The following is a 17,250-nucleotide window of genomic DNA, read 5'->3' on the forward strand; positions in this document are numbered from 1 at the left end:
TGAAGCAGAGAAACACAGAGAAAGACTAATGCCATATATTTTCACTCATATGTGCAAATTAAGAAATAAAACAGATGAGCAAACAGAGGAAAAAAAGTAAAAAGCAGACTCCTAGATATAGAGAACAAACTGGTGGTTGCCAGAGGGGAGGTGGGTGGGGGATTGGATGAAATAGATGAAGAGGATTAAGGAGTTGTTTGTGATGGGCACTGAGTAAAGTACAGACGTATTGAACATTGGGGTACAGATGTTCCTTCTTTTACTACATCTGTATCTTTGGGGTAAATACCCAGGAGTGCAATTGCAGGGTCACAGAGTAGCTCTATTTTTAATTTTTTGAGGAATCCCACACTTTTTTCCAAAATAGCTGTACCAATTTGCATTGCCACCAATGTTCAGAGGAGCAATGTCTACAATAGGCAAACTGTGGAAAGAGCAGCGATGCCCTTCAATAGACGAATGGATAAAGAAGATGTGGTCCATATATATAAAAAATGGAATACTACTCAGCCATCAGAAAGGATGAATACCCAACTTTTGTATCAACATGGACAGGACTGGAGGAGATTACGCTGAGTGAAATAAGTCAAGCAGAGGGTCAATTATCATATGGTTTCACTTACTTGTGGAGCATAAGGAATAACACAGAGGACATTAGGAGAAGGAGAGAAGTGAGTTGGGGGAAATCAGAGGGGAAGATGAACCATGAAAGACTGTGAACTCTGAGAAACAAACTGAGGGTTTTAGAGGGGAGAGGGGTGGGGGGATAATGAGGCTGGTGGTGGGTACTGAGGAGGACACGTATTGCATGGATCTCTGGGTGTGGTGCACAAACAATGAATCTTAGAACACTGCATCAAAAACTAATCATATATTTTATGGTCACTAACATAGCACAATAAAAAAATAAAATGGTAAACTTTAGTAAATGTATTTTACCACATGTAAAAAAATAATAAAGCAATATATTAAAAAATAAAAAAAGTATTGAATCATTATACACCTGAAACAAATTTAACACTGTATGTCAATGACATTTGAACGACAACAAAAACGAATCACATGGGGAGGGCCTCCCGCAACCCTTCAGATCACGTGCCCCCTGTTGAGTCTGTGGTGCTCCTCATGTAGCCTTACTCATGCACTGCTGGGTGGTGGAGCTGGCTCCCTTGCGGGCCTGTCCAGCAGATGGGGAGAGCTGTGAGGGCAGTGGCTCTACCTTATTCACACCATCCTACTCACGGGGAGTCAATAAGTGTCTAATACCTGACTCACGACACAAGCTGGAGCTAATGTCTCCTCGGTGCGTTCAGAGCTGCATGCCCAGAGCATCCATGTCATTGTCCCCATATTCTCATACCCCCCCATTACCTCCCACATTATGTCTGTTCTTTCCCAGACCTCTTCCCTGAAACTGCAGAGCAAACACCTTTAACGATTTCCTAAGACCAAATCCAACAGGTTATTTCCGGCCTTCATTTCTTTGTCTTCATCCCAGTCCCTTGGACTCTATGGGCAAACCATCTCCACCTTCACTGCCCCGGCCACAGTCTTCTGGCTTCTAGTCTCCTGCTTACCCCTTAAATGGCAGGGTTGTCAGCCCACCTCTATCTTATTCCACACAGTCCCCCTGGGCGTTCCTTTCCACTGCTATGGCTTCAGCTACCACCGCCATGCTGGGATCCCTACACCCATCCTGAGCTCGGATTATGTGTAATTCCCACAGTCACCTAAAGAGCAAACTGGACCAAAACTGTCCCAGGATCTGCTCCTCTCCCTGTATTCACCTCTTGTGGAGAGCAGAGCCTCCACCCACCCATTCGGCCCAAACAGAAGTCTGAAGTCTTAATTTCCTCCCCTCAACTCCCCCTCACATGCAAGAGGTCGGTGGATTCCACCCCTGAACATCTTGGAATCTGCTGCTTCCTCTCCCTTCCCACTGCCCATCACTTGCATCAGCTCCTCATCCTTTCCTTCCAGGGTATGCACAAGTGCCACTGAAGTGGCCTCCCTCCATCACTCTCCAACCATCTATCTGTCACACCTGGAGCCTGAGTACTGTTTCTACAACTCAAAACTGACCATGTTAATCCTCTGCTAAAAGCAACAACTTTCCCAAACTTCCAGGTGTACAATCAGGCCTCTGTCTACCTCCCCAAGCATGTCCCTTACCATGCCCTCCAGAGTCCCTCTTTTCCTGGAGTTCCACTTGGCTGCACCTCTGTTCCTGCTGCTTTCGGCCTGGGATGACCGTCCCTTGTCAAAATGCAGCTTGAGGATTCCAATCTCTGCGAAGCTTTCCTAATGGCCCTGTCTGCACTGTACTCTGTACGGACCAGGCACAGAACTTTCTCCCTTGACTAGACTTTGAGGCCATGGACGCAAGAGCCACATTCTTCATCTTGGAGTTTTCAGAAACAGGCACAGTGCCTGACACATAGCACTTAATAAATGAAGCATTTAGCAGTAATGCCACAGAGAGGTCTTGCGTGACATTCTCAGGGTACACACCCTTGGACCTGGCAAGTTTAAGGAACGCCATAGCATTTGCACCATTATGGGCAAGGCAGCATACCACCATTTCCCAGGGGACCAGGAGACTGGGACTCAGCATTGCTTCCTACTCTATGCAGAAGAGAGCTGAGGCATAGAAGCCACTGGGAGAGGGCCTCCTAGATCACACCCATCAACCTCCCCCACCCCCGCCGCCTCCGGCTAGAACCATCTTACACGAAAGTAGGATAGGGACCCTGGCAGAGGAACTTACCTTGGGCCCTAGAAGCTCCTTTGGGCATGTGGGTTGGACCGGTTCAGAGCTTTCCTTTCCACAGCACTGAAACTAGAGAGTCAGAAAAGAGTTTTTAGGGCAGAGGAGAGAGAAGTGGGAGCTACAAGTCTGGGCATCACTGCTGAGGACCAGGGAACTGAGGCAGCAAAGCAGCTATGGGGCCCAGTCAGAGCAAACCAAGCTGCCATTTCTAAAGATGGTGAAGAGTCACATAATCATGCTAGCAAAACAGGGAAAGGAATTCCATCAAGTTTTCTGAGTTTCACGTTGGGAAGTGACTCAAGGCAACCCAAACAAAGCAAGAAGCCAATGGATGGTATCTGTGTAAATTGTTGTTTTTTAGACAGGTATTGGGTTTTTAGAATCTTTTTTTTTTCAGCCTGGGAGTAATTTAATCTACTGAGTGGCTAAAGTTTTATGAGCTTCAGGAAGGGCTCATTAGCTGGGGACAGTCTGGGACAGAGAGGAAAAGTGACCACAGCAAATGAACCCTTGGGACTGAAAGGCCAGGGCCTGAAGGCTGGTCAGCAAACAGGTGTCCTTCTTTATAGCTGGTCCTTCAAGGACAGAGGAGAATGTGTGTGGCTTGATGTCTCAGGGGCAGCTGAGGCTGAGCCGGAGAAATGTTTGGTACTTCCAGGACAGTCCTGTGACGAACAAGAATGGGGCTACCTGAAAGCACCTGGCCCAGGAGTTCATAGCGACTTCTGCATATTGCAGGGAGAGGTTAAGACTCTGGCCTGGCCCATCTCCTCTGTACCTCCTCCTTGGCTGCCTGTGTGCAGCCCTCAGCACTGCACTGACAGCACAGTCCCACGGAACGTTCCAGGATGAGGGGAGCACGGCTGGCTCTGTGCCCTTTCATTTTACAAATGGGGAGCTGAGCGAATATTAGGGAGACAAGGAACATGCTTAAGTGGCGGGTCTGCAGCTAGAAATGAGCTTTTCTGACATGAAGGTCATGGCTGTTTGTTATACCGCTAAGCCGCCTTTTGAGAGAACTTGGTATTTAATTGGGCGGCTTTCTGGGTGTTCTTATTTGTGCTCTTTTGTCTCCCTGGGGCACATTTCCTGACTTCCTCTAGCGAACCCTCTGTGCTAGGCCTCTTTCTCTTCTAGGTTCTACACAAAATGCCAACTGTGTCTCCTGAGAGGGCTGAAATACAGTGCTCCAGCTTCATCTCACCACACTTATTCTGATCCAGGTGAAGAGAGAGAACCTGGCTAATGAATGATCTTTAGAAGAGATGACTTCAAGGAAGAAGTAAAGTTACTTACTGTTGAGTGGAAGGTAATCAGAGTCCCATTTCCCCTTTCCCTGTCTTTCAGGTAATCATTATAAGCCTCCTCGTACATGGTCTGAACATGTCGTATAGCCTAAAAAACCAAGGGGACAGCGAGTGGGGGAAGTTTCAAACATTCTCCTTTCATCAAGGAAAACCCCCCATTCCTTACCCTTGGAACATACAGCCTTTCCCTATGTTTATCTGTATTTAAAGACAATGCTACATATATGGGAAAATTACAGGCTCTGGAGTTTCTCAGACACTTTCGGAGATGGAAGGGTAGACTAACCAAGAACAGCTTTCGTAGACTAGCAAATGTCTTAGAGCGGAGGTTCTCAAACCTAAATGGACGTTGGCATCCATCAGCCCCCAGGCTCTTGGGCCCCCCAGGACATTCTGACGTACAACCAGAGTGGGGACTTACGTGTTCTTGGTACCCTATTTGTTAGAAGTACTCAAGTCTGTCCATGACATGGTTTGAAAAATGTTCATGACCAAGGAAAACTGGTTCAGCATACAAATATCATAGGAAACTTAGAGAATGTTTTTTTCTGGTTATAACAGCATGTGATCTGATGTCCCTAGGGATCTCAAAAAGTCCTAAGATCCAATTCCTCCAACCTATAGAAAGAACCGGTTACTTTAGAAATATTCTAAAGGAGGTGATATTTACTTATTCTACATGTTTACCATTTTTTTAGAAAAATCCAAAGTGTGTACACACAATACTGGTAGCACATGAATTTATGGGAAATGCAGTAAACTTAAGATTCCATTCTTCCTCTTTTTCATGCCCTTCTTTCCCACAGTGTGTCCCTTCCCACAGTGTGTCCCTTCCTCTCTGGCCTCTGTGGGTTCTCTTGATAGTGTATTTTGGATACCTACAGTTTGGCACCAATTTAAATAAACTGGCTTTCCCAGCACACAGCAAGTCAGACTTCACACTTTGAGGATGATGTGGCCTCTTTTCAGGCCAAGCCCTGTGGACAAATGATAATCTAACAAGGGGTAAAAATACACATTCCTCTCCATCCCTCTTTCTCATGTGTGCAATCTGCCTGCTTCCCTGTTACAAATGGGATCATCTTAAACTAGAGATCCTTTAAAAGAAATCATAGACTCTCTTACAGATCTAATGAACTATCATCTTCTCAGAAAAATGTGTGCAAATAAATGTATGCATACTTATACATACAATATGCACAGGTCTGCACAATACGTGTAGGTTAAAATGTTCTGTGTAAAGGATATCTGTGGGGATTATTTAGTTTTTCAGTATCATTGTGGGTGAAATATTCTCATAGCTTTTGCCATAAAAAAACGCTTTAACCATCATAAAAAGAAATTGTAATTTCTACTTACTACACCCTTGCCTATAAAAGCAAATACTCCAGTGGTTACTTCAGCAGCAAATATCACCAGGAGGCAGGTGAAGAACTGTAGAGGAAAGAAAATACTCACTTCATTAACTCAATACCTTTTCAATTTATTTGGCCTCTTTAATGCTAGTTCCACTTGGAAAAAAAAAAAAACCCAAAACATTAGGCGAGATTATTAGTTTGAACTGATCTGGTAGGAAGCATCTACTGCAAGTTTTTTCATTCATTCATTTGCTCATTAATTCATTCAGCAATGGTTCATTAAATATCTACTCTGCACCAGGCACTGTCCTTGGCACTGGGTGTACAGTGGTGATAAGATATAATCCCCACGTCTCTGCTATCATGGACCTTCTATTAGAAAAAAGGGATGAATACTGGCCATTTGCATCAACATGGACGGAACTGGAGGAGATTATGCTGAGTGAAATAAGTCAAGCAGAGAAAGACAATTACCATATTGTTTCACTTATATGTGGAACATAAGCAATAGAGCAGAGGACCACAGGGGAAGGGAGGGCAAATGGGGAAGAAATCAGAGAGGGAGACAAACCATGAGAGACTCTGGACTCTGGGAACCAAAGTGAGGGGATGGGGAGATGGGGTAACAGTGATGGGTATTAAGGAGGGCACATGTGGTGCTGAGAACAGGGTGTTACATGCAACTAATGAATCATGGACCACTACATCAAAAACTAAATGATGGTGGCTAACTAAACATGACAATAAAAAAGAAAAGGTGAAGTATGATAAATGAGTAAGGCAATAAAAAAGTGAGTTAGATAATTTCAGGTAGTGATAAAGAAATCCCACCACTTACATCAGGGAAATACAAATCAAAACCACAGTGAGATGCCATCTCATGCCAGTCAGAATGGCTAAAATTAACAAGTCAGGAAACGAAAGATGTTGATGAGGATGCGGAGAAAGGTGAACCTCCCACACTGTTGGTGGGAATGCAAGCTGCTGCAGCCACTCTGGAAAACGGCATGGAGATTCCTCAAAAAGTTGAAAATAGAACTACCCTATGACCCAGCAATTGCACTACTGGGTATTTACCCTAAAGATAAAAATGTAGTGATCTGAAGGGGCACGTGCACCCAAATGTTTATAGCAGCCATGTCCACAATAGTCAAACTATGGAAAAAGCCCAGATGTCCTTTGACAGATGAATGGATAAAGAAGAGGTGGTATATATATACAATGGGATACTATGCAGCCACAAAAAAACCCCTAAATCCTGACATTTGCAACAATATGGATTGAACTAGAGGGTATTATGCTAAGAGAAATAAAGTGGTCAGGAAAGACAATTATCATATGATCTCTCTGATATGAGGAGTTTGAGAGGCAGGGCTGGGTTCGTGAGGGGAAGGGAGGGAAAAATGAAACAAAATGGGACTGGGGAGGGAGACACACCATAAGAGACTCTTGGTCTCAGGAAACAAACTGAGGGTTGTTGTGGGTGTGGGGGAGGGAGAGGGTGGCTGAGTGACGGACATTGGTGAGGGTATGTGCTATGATGAGTGCTGTGAATTGTGTAGGACTGATGAGTTACAGACCTGTACCCCTGGGGCAAATAATACAATATATGTTAATAAAAAATAATTAAATTTAAAAAAAAAGAAGGAAAAAGAATTCCTGTCACTTAGAACAGTGCCTGGCACCTAGGCAGTCAATGAATTCTTGATGAACGAAAGAGATTCCATAAAGATATAAAACGAGGCCAGGACATAGGAAGTGACTGGTGGGGTCCAGGCTTGGGGAAGGTGTGGTCCAGACTCTGCGGACTGTAATGCTTCTCTGGGGAGTGGGAGTGTGGGTGAGGGGCAGCCTCCTGGACAGATCTCTGCTCTGCTCTCTTGGGTCTGCTCTGTGTTCAGTGATAAATGACAGGGAGCTCAGCAACACAGGAAAGACAGGAAGAATGGAGGACGGAGGAGGTGAGTTAGAGATTTTACCCTGCAAGAGATCAGAAGCAGAAGGCACAGTTAAAAATCAAAGATTGCAACAAGAAGGAGAGACTGCCCCTAAAATTGCTGTTTCTGATCCCTCATGGAGAAAGACAAAATATTTCTCTCTTCCGGCCCCTCTTCCTTCTCCTTGTTTCTGTAGGGTCACTCTGGCATTGGATGTAGAGCAGTAACTGAAATTCATTCTTTTCTTTTCTTTCTCTCTTTCTTTTTTTTTTTTAAGACAGAGCCTGCTTATTAAAAGAAACCACAAGAGGGATGTTCGAGGTTACTGATCTCAAACAGCAATTCTTTTCTTATAGTTCACAACACTTCCTTACCTGTGGGAACCTTGGCTGCCTCCCTCACTGTGAAATAATTTTGAAGGAGCAACCATAATTACCCCTTACAATTATTAGGCACTTTTCCTCCCCAAACATCTTCATGCCACGGACCTCTTTTTATTTTTTTCATACTTTCCATATGAGGCGGGGACAAAGATAATGTTATTTTTGAGGAAGAAATGGAGAAACGGAGACTCAGGGAAGAGGGAGTGAGTGCCAAGGTCTCAGTAAGTCCAGGCGCTGATGCTGGAGGCCAGACCTGGGGGCCCCCTTCAGACCAGTTCCCTCCCCCCACGCCCTACTTACAGATCCAAGCACACACTGCGACTCCCGCATGGCTCCGCAGCACCCGAAGAAGCCCACCGCAATCATCAGGGCCCCTGCTCCAACCAGCACGTACAGCCCTGCAGGGAAGAGTCAGAGGAGCAGCTGACCCTCAGCCCGCTGCTGCCCAGCAGCTCCAGGGGGCAGCTGCCGGTCGGGCTGTGCCGAGAGTCTTCCGCTGCTGCTAATGTGATGGGAGACACCTGTTGAAAGCACCTGCCAGAACCTGCGCAGGGATCCTGAGAGACAGGGGCTCAGTTACCCCCAGGGAACAGAGAAAGTTGGTACTTATCCAGGTGAAGGAATCTCCTCACCCTCACTTGAGCGGCAAGGATCGGAAAGCTCATCTGTCTGATTCCCAAAGCATATATGCTCTTAACCACCTCCACACGCCCTCTCCCTGCACCCACCGAACCATGCCAGGCACTTTGACTTTTAGGTCTCTACCACCCCTGTCAAGTGGTCATTACTATCATTTGCATGAAATTGAAGCCGTTGGGTCCAGGGGCGGTCAGGATCAGCGCCAGAGGCAGGGCACAAACCCACACCTCCCTAGGAGCCCCTTGGGCTCTCGTGGCACTCAGGAATTCATGGCTGTCACCATCTATGATGGCCAGGAGGACAAAGCGTCTGGGAGGGCTGATGGGCTGCCCGGATGGGAGAACACGGACACAGCGGGGCAGAAGAGGGAGGGTTTGGTTACGGAGAGGGGCCGGAGGACACAGCAATAAGGCCGTAAATTTTGTGAGAATCACACACTTTAGAGGGCATCACCACGTACACTGGGCACACGGGTGGTTGCAATGTTCTAAGAAAACAGCTGAGAGAGGAGCTGACAAGGTAACACACACCACATGCTGTTACTAATACAATATTAGCTTCATTTATGAAGGGCTTACTTTTTCTGGGCATGGCAACTGGCACAGATTTATTAATTTCATCTTCGTGAGGCAAAGCACCATTATTATATCCATTTTCTAGAGAAACTAGGCCCCCAAAGTTAAGCAGTTTGCCCAAGTTCATAGAGCTGGGATAGAAATACCCATCTGCTTCTAAAGCCACGCCATCACCACTACCCTAACCTGCCCCACCGTCCAGCACCAACAGCACCCTTCATTTGGGTGCTAATTTCACTGATTACTGAAGGCAAGCCATAGAAACCATTGCTCACAGAGAAAGAAAAGGACAGAAATGTTCTTGTTCTGAGAGAAATAAAGCCAAGCCCTTTCGTATTTCCTTTTCTGATCCAGAGATAAGTTAGCACACAATGTGAGGCCTGGTGCTGGACTTGCTTAGAATAATGCTAATTGTCTCTATTTTTTTTTTTTTTTTGCATTTTAGTCCTATGAGTCACGTGGAAACCCCTCCCATTCTCTGAAAGGGTGGGGAGCCAGTGGTCCGCTTCTGTGGAGGAGGCCTGGGTGCGCCCGCTGGCTGTCTCCGGGGGGCCCCTCTGGGTGCTGCCGGTGGTTTGTGGGCAGATATCTTGGGTCCCTGACACAGATGGGGTGGCAGGCCAGGGTGCTGTTCTTCCTGTCTCCCCCAGGCTGTTGTCAGGGCCTCCAGGCTGGGGAAGCCCTGAGGCGTCTGCCGGCCTGGGGCAGGTGTTCCTCTCTCTCTCCCCTGCTCTGCTGGCTTGGCCCCTTCCTCCCCTTTCCCCTTCACTAGAAAAGGAATTTCATGTGGAATGGATGTGGTCATGAGAGAAATGACACCGTATTAAAAACAGGCTAATGTTGGCTCCACTGCCTCAACACCTTATTGCTTCAAACACTTTCTTTTTCTAAGCTCTTTCATTTCCATCATCTCACCAGCTTCTCGAACAAGCCCATTAGATGAGGCAAGGGTTCTATTTCTGGTTTGTTTAGTAGGGGTCGGGCCCGGAGACCCGACTCCTGTCCTGTTCGACCAGGCAGCAGTGGCACCACCTTATTTTGTCCCCTCACAAAGGGTCACACACATGGGCTGCCGTAGTATATTGATTTTCCTCTACAGATTCTGCTCCAAGTGACAGTCGAGGGTCTGGGCCCCCCTGGGGCCTTCTGTAGCTTGGGCTCCAGCGCAGGGGAATTCACCAGGACCGGACCCGGCCTGCTCTTTTCCACTTGGTGCTTTTGCAGGTTCTCGTATTTGTCTTTCTCTGTATCTGAAGTCCACCACCTAACCTTATTCACCCGATCTAGAATATGCCCAGCACAAGACAGGATTCTTGATCAGCCTGGCTGTCTGCCACTGTCCATCTTTGCCGGGAAATACACGCTAGGAATACATTTCAACAGACCTCCACGAAGCTGCCACAGGCCTGGGCTCTCTCAGGATTGGGCAGATGAGTGTGTGGCCGCACTTCTAAGAAGGGGCTTCCGGGAGTCCAGAATGCAGGAAAGAGGGCTGCTCCTGGGGAAGCTGGGGTGCGGTGGACACAGGCAAGGGGGCTGAGGAGGACAACACTGTACCCCACCGTAGACAAACTCACTCAGCCCTTCTGGCAATAATCCTTGTCCTTCTAAAATAATGACACCCCCTGCCTCCCCGCACCAAGAAAATCTGCTTATTTATATAATAGGCCCTTCTTAGGCTCGGAATCCTAGAGCTCAGAGCAAACACACGGTGGGATTGATCCAGCAGCTCCAGTCCCTGAGGCTCTCCCCAGCAACCAAAAAGCCTTGTCTGTAGTAATTCATTTTTAAATGACTCTCCCCCTTTCCGGGACTGGGTAGTGGTGCGGTCATCCATTTCCGTGACTTTCTGGAGGCAGACGGTTTTACAGACCTGGCTAATGACCATTTTTCATCCAAGAATATTTTTTCTCTGCCTTGGTGCCACTCTCCCTCCCTCCCAGCTGGCCCGGGCTGCACATAATTACATCTGTGCGGGATGGGGCTTAGCTGATGGGGAAGGTAGAGACTTGAGTTCTACGTGAGTAACAGCGTTGGTTATGGAGTACGGTTGTGTGGAGCCGAACACGGATGAGTCATGGAGTCATTCAGCCCTGGGGTGACAACTGCCACTTCCTGGCACCTCAGCTTGCTCTGTGCAGCAGCCACACTGTGCACCTGACGGGCACTGGCCTGGGAGCCGGCCCCCACGCCATCAACCCTTCTCTCCTTCTGACTGCATGGCCTCTAAACCACTCACTCCTTGGCCTTTCCTCCCCATATCCTCGCGCAGAGTCATGCCTCCTCCCTCCACCGAGGAACACAGTAACCTCCCTACATAAAAATAATAAAGCCCACACAACAGGTACTGCTTGTACGTGTGCTCTTCTCCTGCCTCACCTGGCGCGATGGGGTCTGTGGCTTATTAGTAGTCACATCTCACAGCTGGGGAATCTGGGACATGGAGAATGGAAGGCGTTTGCCAGAGGAACTGCCCAGATCATGAGAGGCAAACCTGGAACCGAGCTAGGGAGTCTGCTGCAAAGTGCACAGTCTGACCCCGCTGGTGCAATTCCAGTGGGAACGCAGGACAAGGGGGACTCTCAGCTAAAAGCTGTTCACTTTGCAATTTATAAATGTCAAGAGGGTGAGGGCCTGCAGAGTCTCTAAGGGATGATGTCTGGGTCTTTCTCTGAAAATACAGGGCTGGGAGCTAGAAATCCAGGACTGTCAGCTGACCTTCGGGTATTGTTATCTGTGATATGGAAATAATAATCTCACTTGTAAAAACGCTTTGGAGAAACTGTCTCAACCAGGTAGGCTACAGCACCTCTCTTCTGAAGACACCATGACTCTCTGGGAAAGCTGAAAACCAAGAAGTAACAAAATATGATCGGAGTGAGTTGGAGTTTTGAAAAAAGCAAGCCAGCTCCTCAGCATTCAGCCCTGGAACCCTTTCCTTTACACATAATGTTACACACAATCGAAACCAGGCTCCCTGACTCTGAATTCAACAGGGGGAGACGCTACGTGTCAGCCTGGGACCCTGGAGAGCCAAAGGGCTGCTGTCTGTGTGGGCAGCCCCTCTGTGGAAAAAACTTGCCAATGTCCTTGGCTCACAAACACGACTTCATGTGCCCCAGCATGAGTGCCCCATCCAGGCTTCTGAGGCCCCGGGAGGCCAGTGCCCTCTGCTCAGCACTCCTGGAAAGGGCCCCCTGCGCTGTCTTGTCCCTCTAGGAGGCCGCCGTGGAGAGGGGCAGGTTAGTGGAGTTTGCAAGCCAGCCGGCAGGGGAGCGTCCCCCTGGGGTTTGTGGAGAGAGACCACAGTGGAAAGAGGGCAGGAAACCCCAAGTTATCCCAGCGGTTCCTCTCTTTCAGGTTCTCTGTTCTCCATGTTAGCACTCCAGGGACACCGATATCCTGCCCCAACCTCCGCACCTTGGCCTGGACTCAGAGGACCTTGAGAAGGGGCGGCAGGGGGCAGCCCTCAGGGCTCAGGGCTCCGGTCTGGATCTCTCCACCCTGTCCCCAGCTGTGATGTCAGGGTGGATCTTCATCACAGGAAGGGAACCTCTCTCCATCACAAGGAAGAAGCAAGGATCCCAGACAGAAAAGCATCCTCACCCCCAAGGACAGAGAGAAAGTTCTCCTACAAAGCCTGGAAGTCATCTGCCCAGAAACAGGGACCTAGGCCCTGTGCGTTCCTGACGCTGCTCTCAGAGAGGGGCCTCTAGGCTGTGAGGCTCTTTCTTTAAAAGCCACTTGAGGGGCGCCTGGGTGGCTCAGTGGGTTAAGCCGCTGCCTTCGGCTCGGGTCATGATCTCGGGGTCCTGGGATGGAGTCCCACATCGGGCTCTCTGCTCAGCAGGGAGCCTGCTTCCTCCTCTCTCTCTCTCTGTCTGCCTCTCTGCCTACTTGTGATCTCTCTCTGTCAAAAAAAAAAAAAAAAAAAAAATCTTTAAAAAAGCCACTTGAAAGTGCCCCAGCCTGTTCACCAACACTCTTTAACAAAGGGGTGATAAGAATTTCGTGGGCTGATTGCTCTGGCACTAATTCTGAAAAGAAAACACCCAGCTTAGTGACCACCACCCTGTGACATGAAGTGAGATTTTCCAAAACCTGTGCCTGCTTCTTTTTTAAAGTCCTATTACCTCACAGCGTTTGCTCTGTACGTCCATAAATGGTGTCCTGGTGTATTTGTCTTCTCGTTTTATTGCCAGAGAGCAGGTATCTTTCCTATTTGGATAATTATTTATTGAGGAAAGAAGTGCCGATTTCTGCAAACATGTATATGGCTCCAGTTACAGTCTAAGAAACACCTGAAGTGGAGAGGAGGTCTCTGACTTCCCGCGACTGTTTATTGTCACCGTCCAGGTAAAGAGCACAAGCACAGGCCGAGGCGTCAGCAGACCTGGGTTGTGGGCTGAGCCCCGCCGTGAAGAGCTGGAATACCACCGCTGACTGCCAACCTCCCGTTTCTTCTCCCCTATGCTGTTTCCTTATTCTACCTGGTGCTAAGATTCCTGATAACACGTTTCCCTGAACTTTGAGCGCTGACTGCGCCAGCCACTCAAGGGAAGACCCGGGGGAGGGCAGGTGTGGCTGAGGAAGAAGAGCTAAGGGTGGGCGAACCCACATCCATGCCCCAGGCCACCAAGAACACACCAGAAGGACTCAGGCCCTGCCGTATGGACTGCTGTTTTCCTCAGCCAGCATTCACTTCCTCGTCATCTCTGTGACAGAAACCAACCTCCTCTGGGCAGTCCCTGTGGACTTTGACCTTTAAGGCAAACGTGAAGCCCAGATGTTGGCCAGCAAGCCCATCCCAATGACCGGTGTGGGAACAGGCCTGGACCCGAGACAGCTAGCAAGACTGACGCTCGGGATTTTAGTCAGAGCTGCTGGCATGAAAGCAGGAGGTCCCTCCGTTGCCAGGGTTACTAGGGAGCTGGCACCTGGGACTGGGAGCGGCCATGTTGTCACGTCTTGAGGAAAACTGCCCGAGAACCGAGCCAAAGGGAAGCAGAGGGGAGACATGGGTATAGGTGGGACTCTGACCCCATCACTTGCACAAATCTTGGACTTTTCGGTTTGGCGAGTCAAGAAATTTCTGTTGTGCTCAAGACAGTCTGCGTCAACTTTCTGTGACTTGCAACTAAAAAAGTTCTGACAGATATGTCCATAAAGATATGACATTTCTTGCATCACGGGCCGCTCACATTGCTTCGGTTTAGATTAGCGAATACGAATGTCTGCATGGAACGGGTCCCCTCCTACTGAACCCGAGAATCTCCTGAATTGACAAACACTCCATTCTGATTTTTGCCACGTTAGTGGTTAAATACCAACGTGGGGGAAAGTTCACTCTTACCTGTGGGAGTCTGCCTAGCTTCTTGGGCTTACAAAAGCATGAAAAAGGTTTTCTTACCTTGGACCCAAATCGACACGTGTGAAATTGCTGGTCAGCACCGTGTGGGACAAGGCAGACAGAGGCTGCTCCCCACGCTGCACCTCCGGTCCACACACCATACCCTCTCTGAGCGGGAGCCCTTCCTTCCGCAAATCAGGTTCCCACTGAGGCTCATGAATGATTCCTGCTAGACTTGACTCTTCTCTTGCTGATATTTTTGATCGTTTTGATTCCTTTTGTCCCTGACTTTAATACTGTTTGATAATAATGTTTAATAACGTTTCTTGTCTTTCTTCACAGTCCCTACTGTTGACAAGCACCATGGTGATGCCCTTCTGTCTGAGTCACCTGGCATGTTCTTTCCTGTCTCCCCTCTCATTCCATTGCTGCCAGAATAATCTCTTTAAAAATGCAGCCCCGGATCATCCCTCCCCACAAACCCTGAATTATCCCTCTGTTGCTTTACCAAATGAATAAGCGTTGACATTCAGGGCCCTGTGTGTTTGTCCTCTCCCTCACTTGCTCTTCTAATCCTACCTCCCACCTTGCCCCAATCTGTTCCACTCCAGCCAGAGTCCTCTGCCCAGCCTGGGCTTGCTGATCACTGTCCCGTGGACACGCCTGGCACGGTCTTTGCCCCACATCCTCCGCTGTCCTTGTTTGTCTTCCACTCATTGATGACAGCTGGTCTTTAAAACCGAAATCAGATTCTTGCCTCACTGGTTTACAATAACCCCTGATGCACCCACAGCAATACCACTTAGCTGGCATTTAGTTACACGCTCGTTTCCATTAGAATTTAAATTGTTAACTCTGTGAGTCTTTTCAAATAGATTGCAAAGATACATGGGAGCCAGAACAGCGTTCTCATCCTCTTTTGTGTGATTCCAGAGCCCAGGACTATAGATGCTGGCTGATGTAGCCATGAATAGATTATATGTTTTCCTAAATGGAGGAGCCTATAAGAAAAGAAGGAAAGACTAGAAAGGCCCCTGTTTCAATGCATAATGATGTCTGCATAAACCAAATACTTGATGAATTCCCCAGATTAAAAACACCATGAAGAGATTTTTAGATAGTCAAGTGTTTACCCTCATCGAAAGGGAGACAGCGTTTCTTACCTGTTCTTCAGGGAACCCAGCTCTTCATAGTTTTTTTTTTTTTTAAAGATTTTATTTATTTATTTGACAGAGAGAGATCGCAAGTAGGCAGAGAGGCAAGGCAGGCAGAGAGAGAGAGAGAGGGAAGCAGGCTCCCCGCTGAGCAGAGAGCCCGATGTGGGACTCGATCCCAGGACCCTGAGATCATGACCTGAGCCCAAGGCAGCAGCTTAACCCACTGAGCCACCCAGGTGCCCCTCTTCATAGTTTTTTAGAAATGGTGTTTCTTTACTGCTGCCCCAAATTCACTTTTCAGGCTGAGGAATTACATTATAGGGATGTATATCTTTCAACCTCACTCTTGGGGGTCGTGAGAGGCTAGCTGGCTCGGTTTTAGGTGGTTAGTTTTTGCCAAACTACTTGAAGGAGAATGTCTGCCTCTAAGGGAAGGGGCGGGGGGGGGGATGCTGTCTTTCGTTTTGGTTCTAATGAAGGACAGACCCTTCCCTCCCCATCCACCTGAGGGCACAACTGCCGCTTCTGAGGGCAAGTCTTGAGAGTCCTACCTGGGGAACTAGAGATAAATTGGGTTCCAGTGCAGAGCCTGCAGCACGTGAGGAGAAGACATACTGAAGGCTGATACCCTGAACCCCTCCATGCCTGAACTGCAGGAGCAAAAGATTCCCACCATTTTATGGGGACTGACATCGTACTGGGACATAAAGTAATTAGTGAATTCAGAGTAGGGAGAGAAAATAATGTTCACCCTGAGGATTAGCTGTAAGTGGTTGGAGGAGCTAGGTTAGGAGGAAGTCCCTAAAAGAGTATCCTGAACGATGAGCTGTCTCTTCCTCAGGCTAAAGAAATGACGGGCCACTGCCTGCCTTCTACTGGCCAGCGCTAACTCAGAGTCATGAACAAGGCTCTCCCTAGCTCAGTCTGTCTGAAAGCCCACTGTCTTCTGAGGCCCCATTCAAGCACCCATCCACCCTGACGGTTGTCTTGCTGACCCCCAGTGTTCTCTCTCACTTTTTTCTTTTTTCTTTTTTTTTTAATGTAAGCTCTAGACCCAACGTAGAGCTCAAACTCATGACCTGAGATCAAGAGTAGTATGTTGTACTGACTGAGCCAGCCAGGTGGTTGCTAGAAGCTTCTTCCTAAATCTTTGATGCTTTTTAAAAATATGACTGCTAAATTCACGGGTGCATATCACCACTGTTCCCACAGGATCTTTTTTTTTTTTTTTTTAAAGTGGGCTCTGCACCCAGTGTGGGCTTAAGCTTACCACCCTGAGATCAAGAGTTGCACGCTCTATTGACGGAGCCAGCCAGGCGTCCCTTCTCACCTCTTAATTCAGTGATTCTGTTTGTACCACTCATGAGCACTTAACATATGGTTGTGATTATTGTCTGCTGTTTATCATTGCATATGCCTGGAGAGGCAAGAATCCCATTATGGCGGGATCAGATCTTTGCTGTCGGTAATCCTGTGGGCACTGAGGTGTGACAATGCCGAACAGAGTTAGAAATCACAGGGAACAGCTATAAAAAAAGCCGCCCCAGGATCATGATCAACACGAGGGGAGAGGTGTTCCTTCTGGTACCCTTCCCCAACTGTCCCTGCATGTCCCCCTCAAGGTGGCGGGGAACAAGGACAGGCTGAGCTCTGACCTGGGGCACTGGGGCTCACTTTGGGATGGAGAACGCTTCTGAGGAAGTTTGCAGGGCCCAGAGTTCCTCAAGGAGAAATGTGTTAAATGTGTGTGTTAGTTTTGGACGGAGAAGTGTGT

General features: G+C 48.1%; 1 protein-coding gene across 1 annotated transcript in view; it reads right to left on the bottom strand.

Moving 5' to 3' along the window:
* The window catches only part of TSPAN2 (tetraspanin 2), a 61,377-nt gene that overhangs the window by 21,097 nt on the left and 23,030 nt on the right, over positions 1–17,250 (bottom strand). Inside the window, exons 3-6 of the mRNA XM_044238979.1 lie at positions 8,056–8,153; positions 5,437–5,511; positions 4,067–4,165; positions 2,768–2,839 (exon numbers count right to left, since the gene is read on the bottom strand). Coding sequence (XP_044094914.1) covers positions 2,768–2,839; positions 4,067–4,165; positions 5,437–5,511; positions 8,056–8,153 — 344 coding nt within the window. The remainder of the gene's footprint in view (positions 1–2,767; positions 2,840–4,066; positions 4,166–5,436; positions 5,512–8,055; positions 8,154–17,250) is intronic.

This window comes from Neovison vison, chromosome 2, assembly GCF_020171115.1.
Source record: "Neovison vison isolate M4711 chromosome 2, ASM_NN_V1, whole genome shotgun sequence".
Classification (NCBI taxonomy): Eukaryota; Metazoa; Chordata; class Mammalia; order Carnivora; family Mustelidae; genus Neogale; species Neogale vison.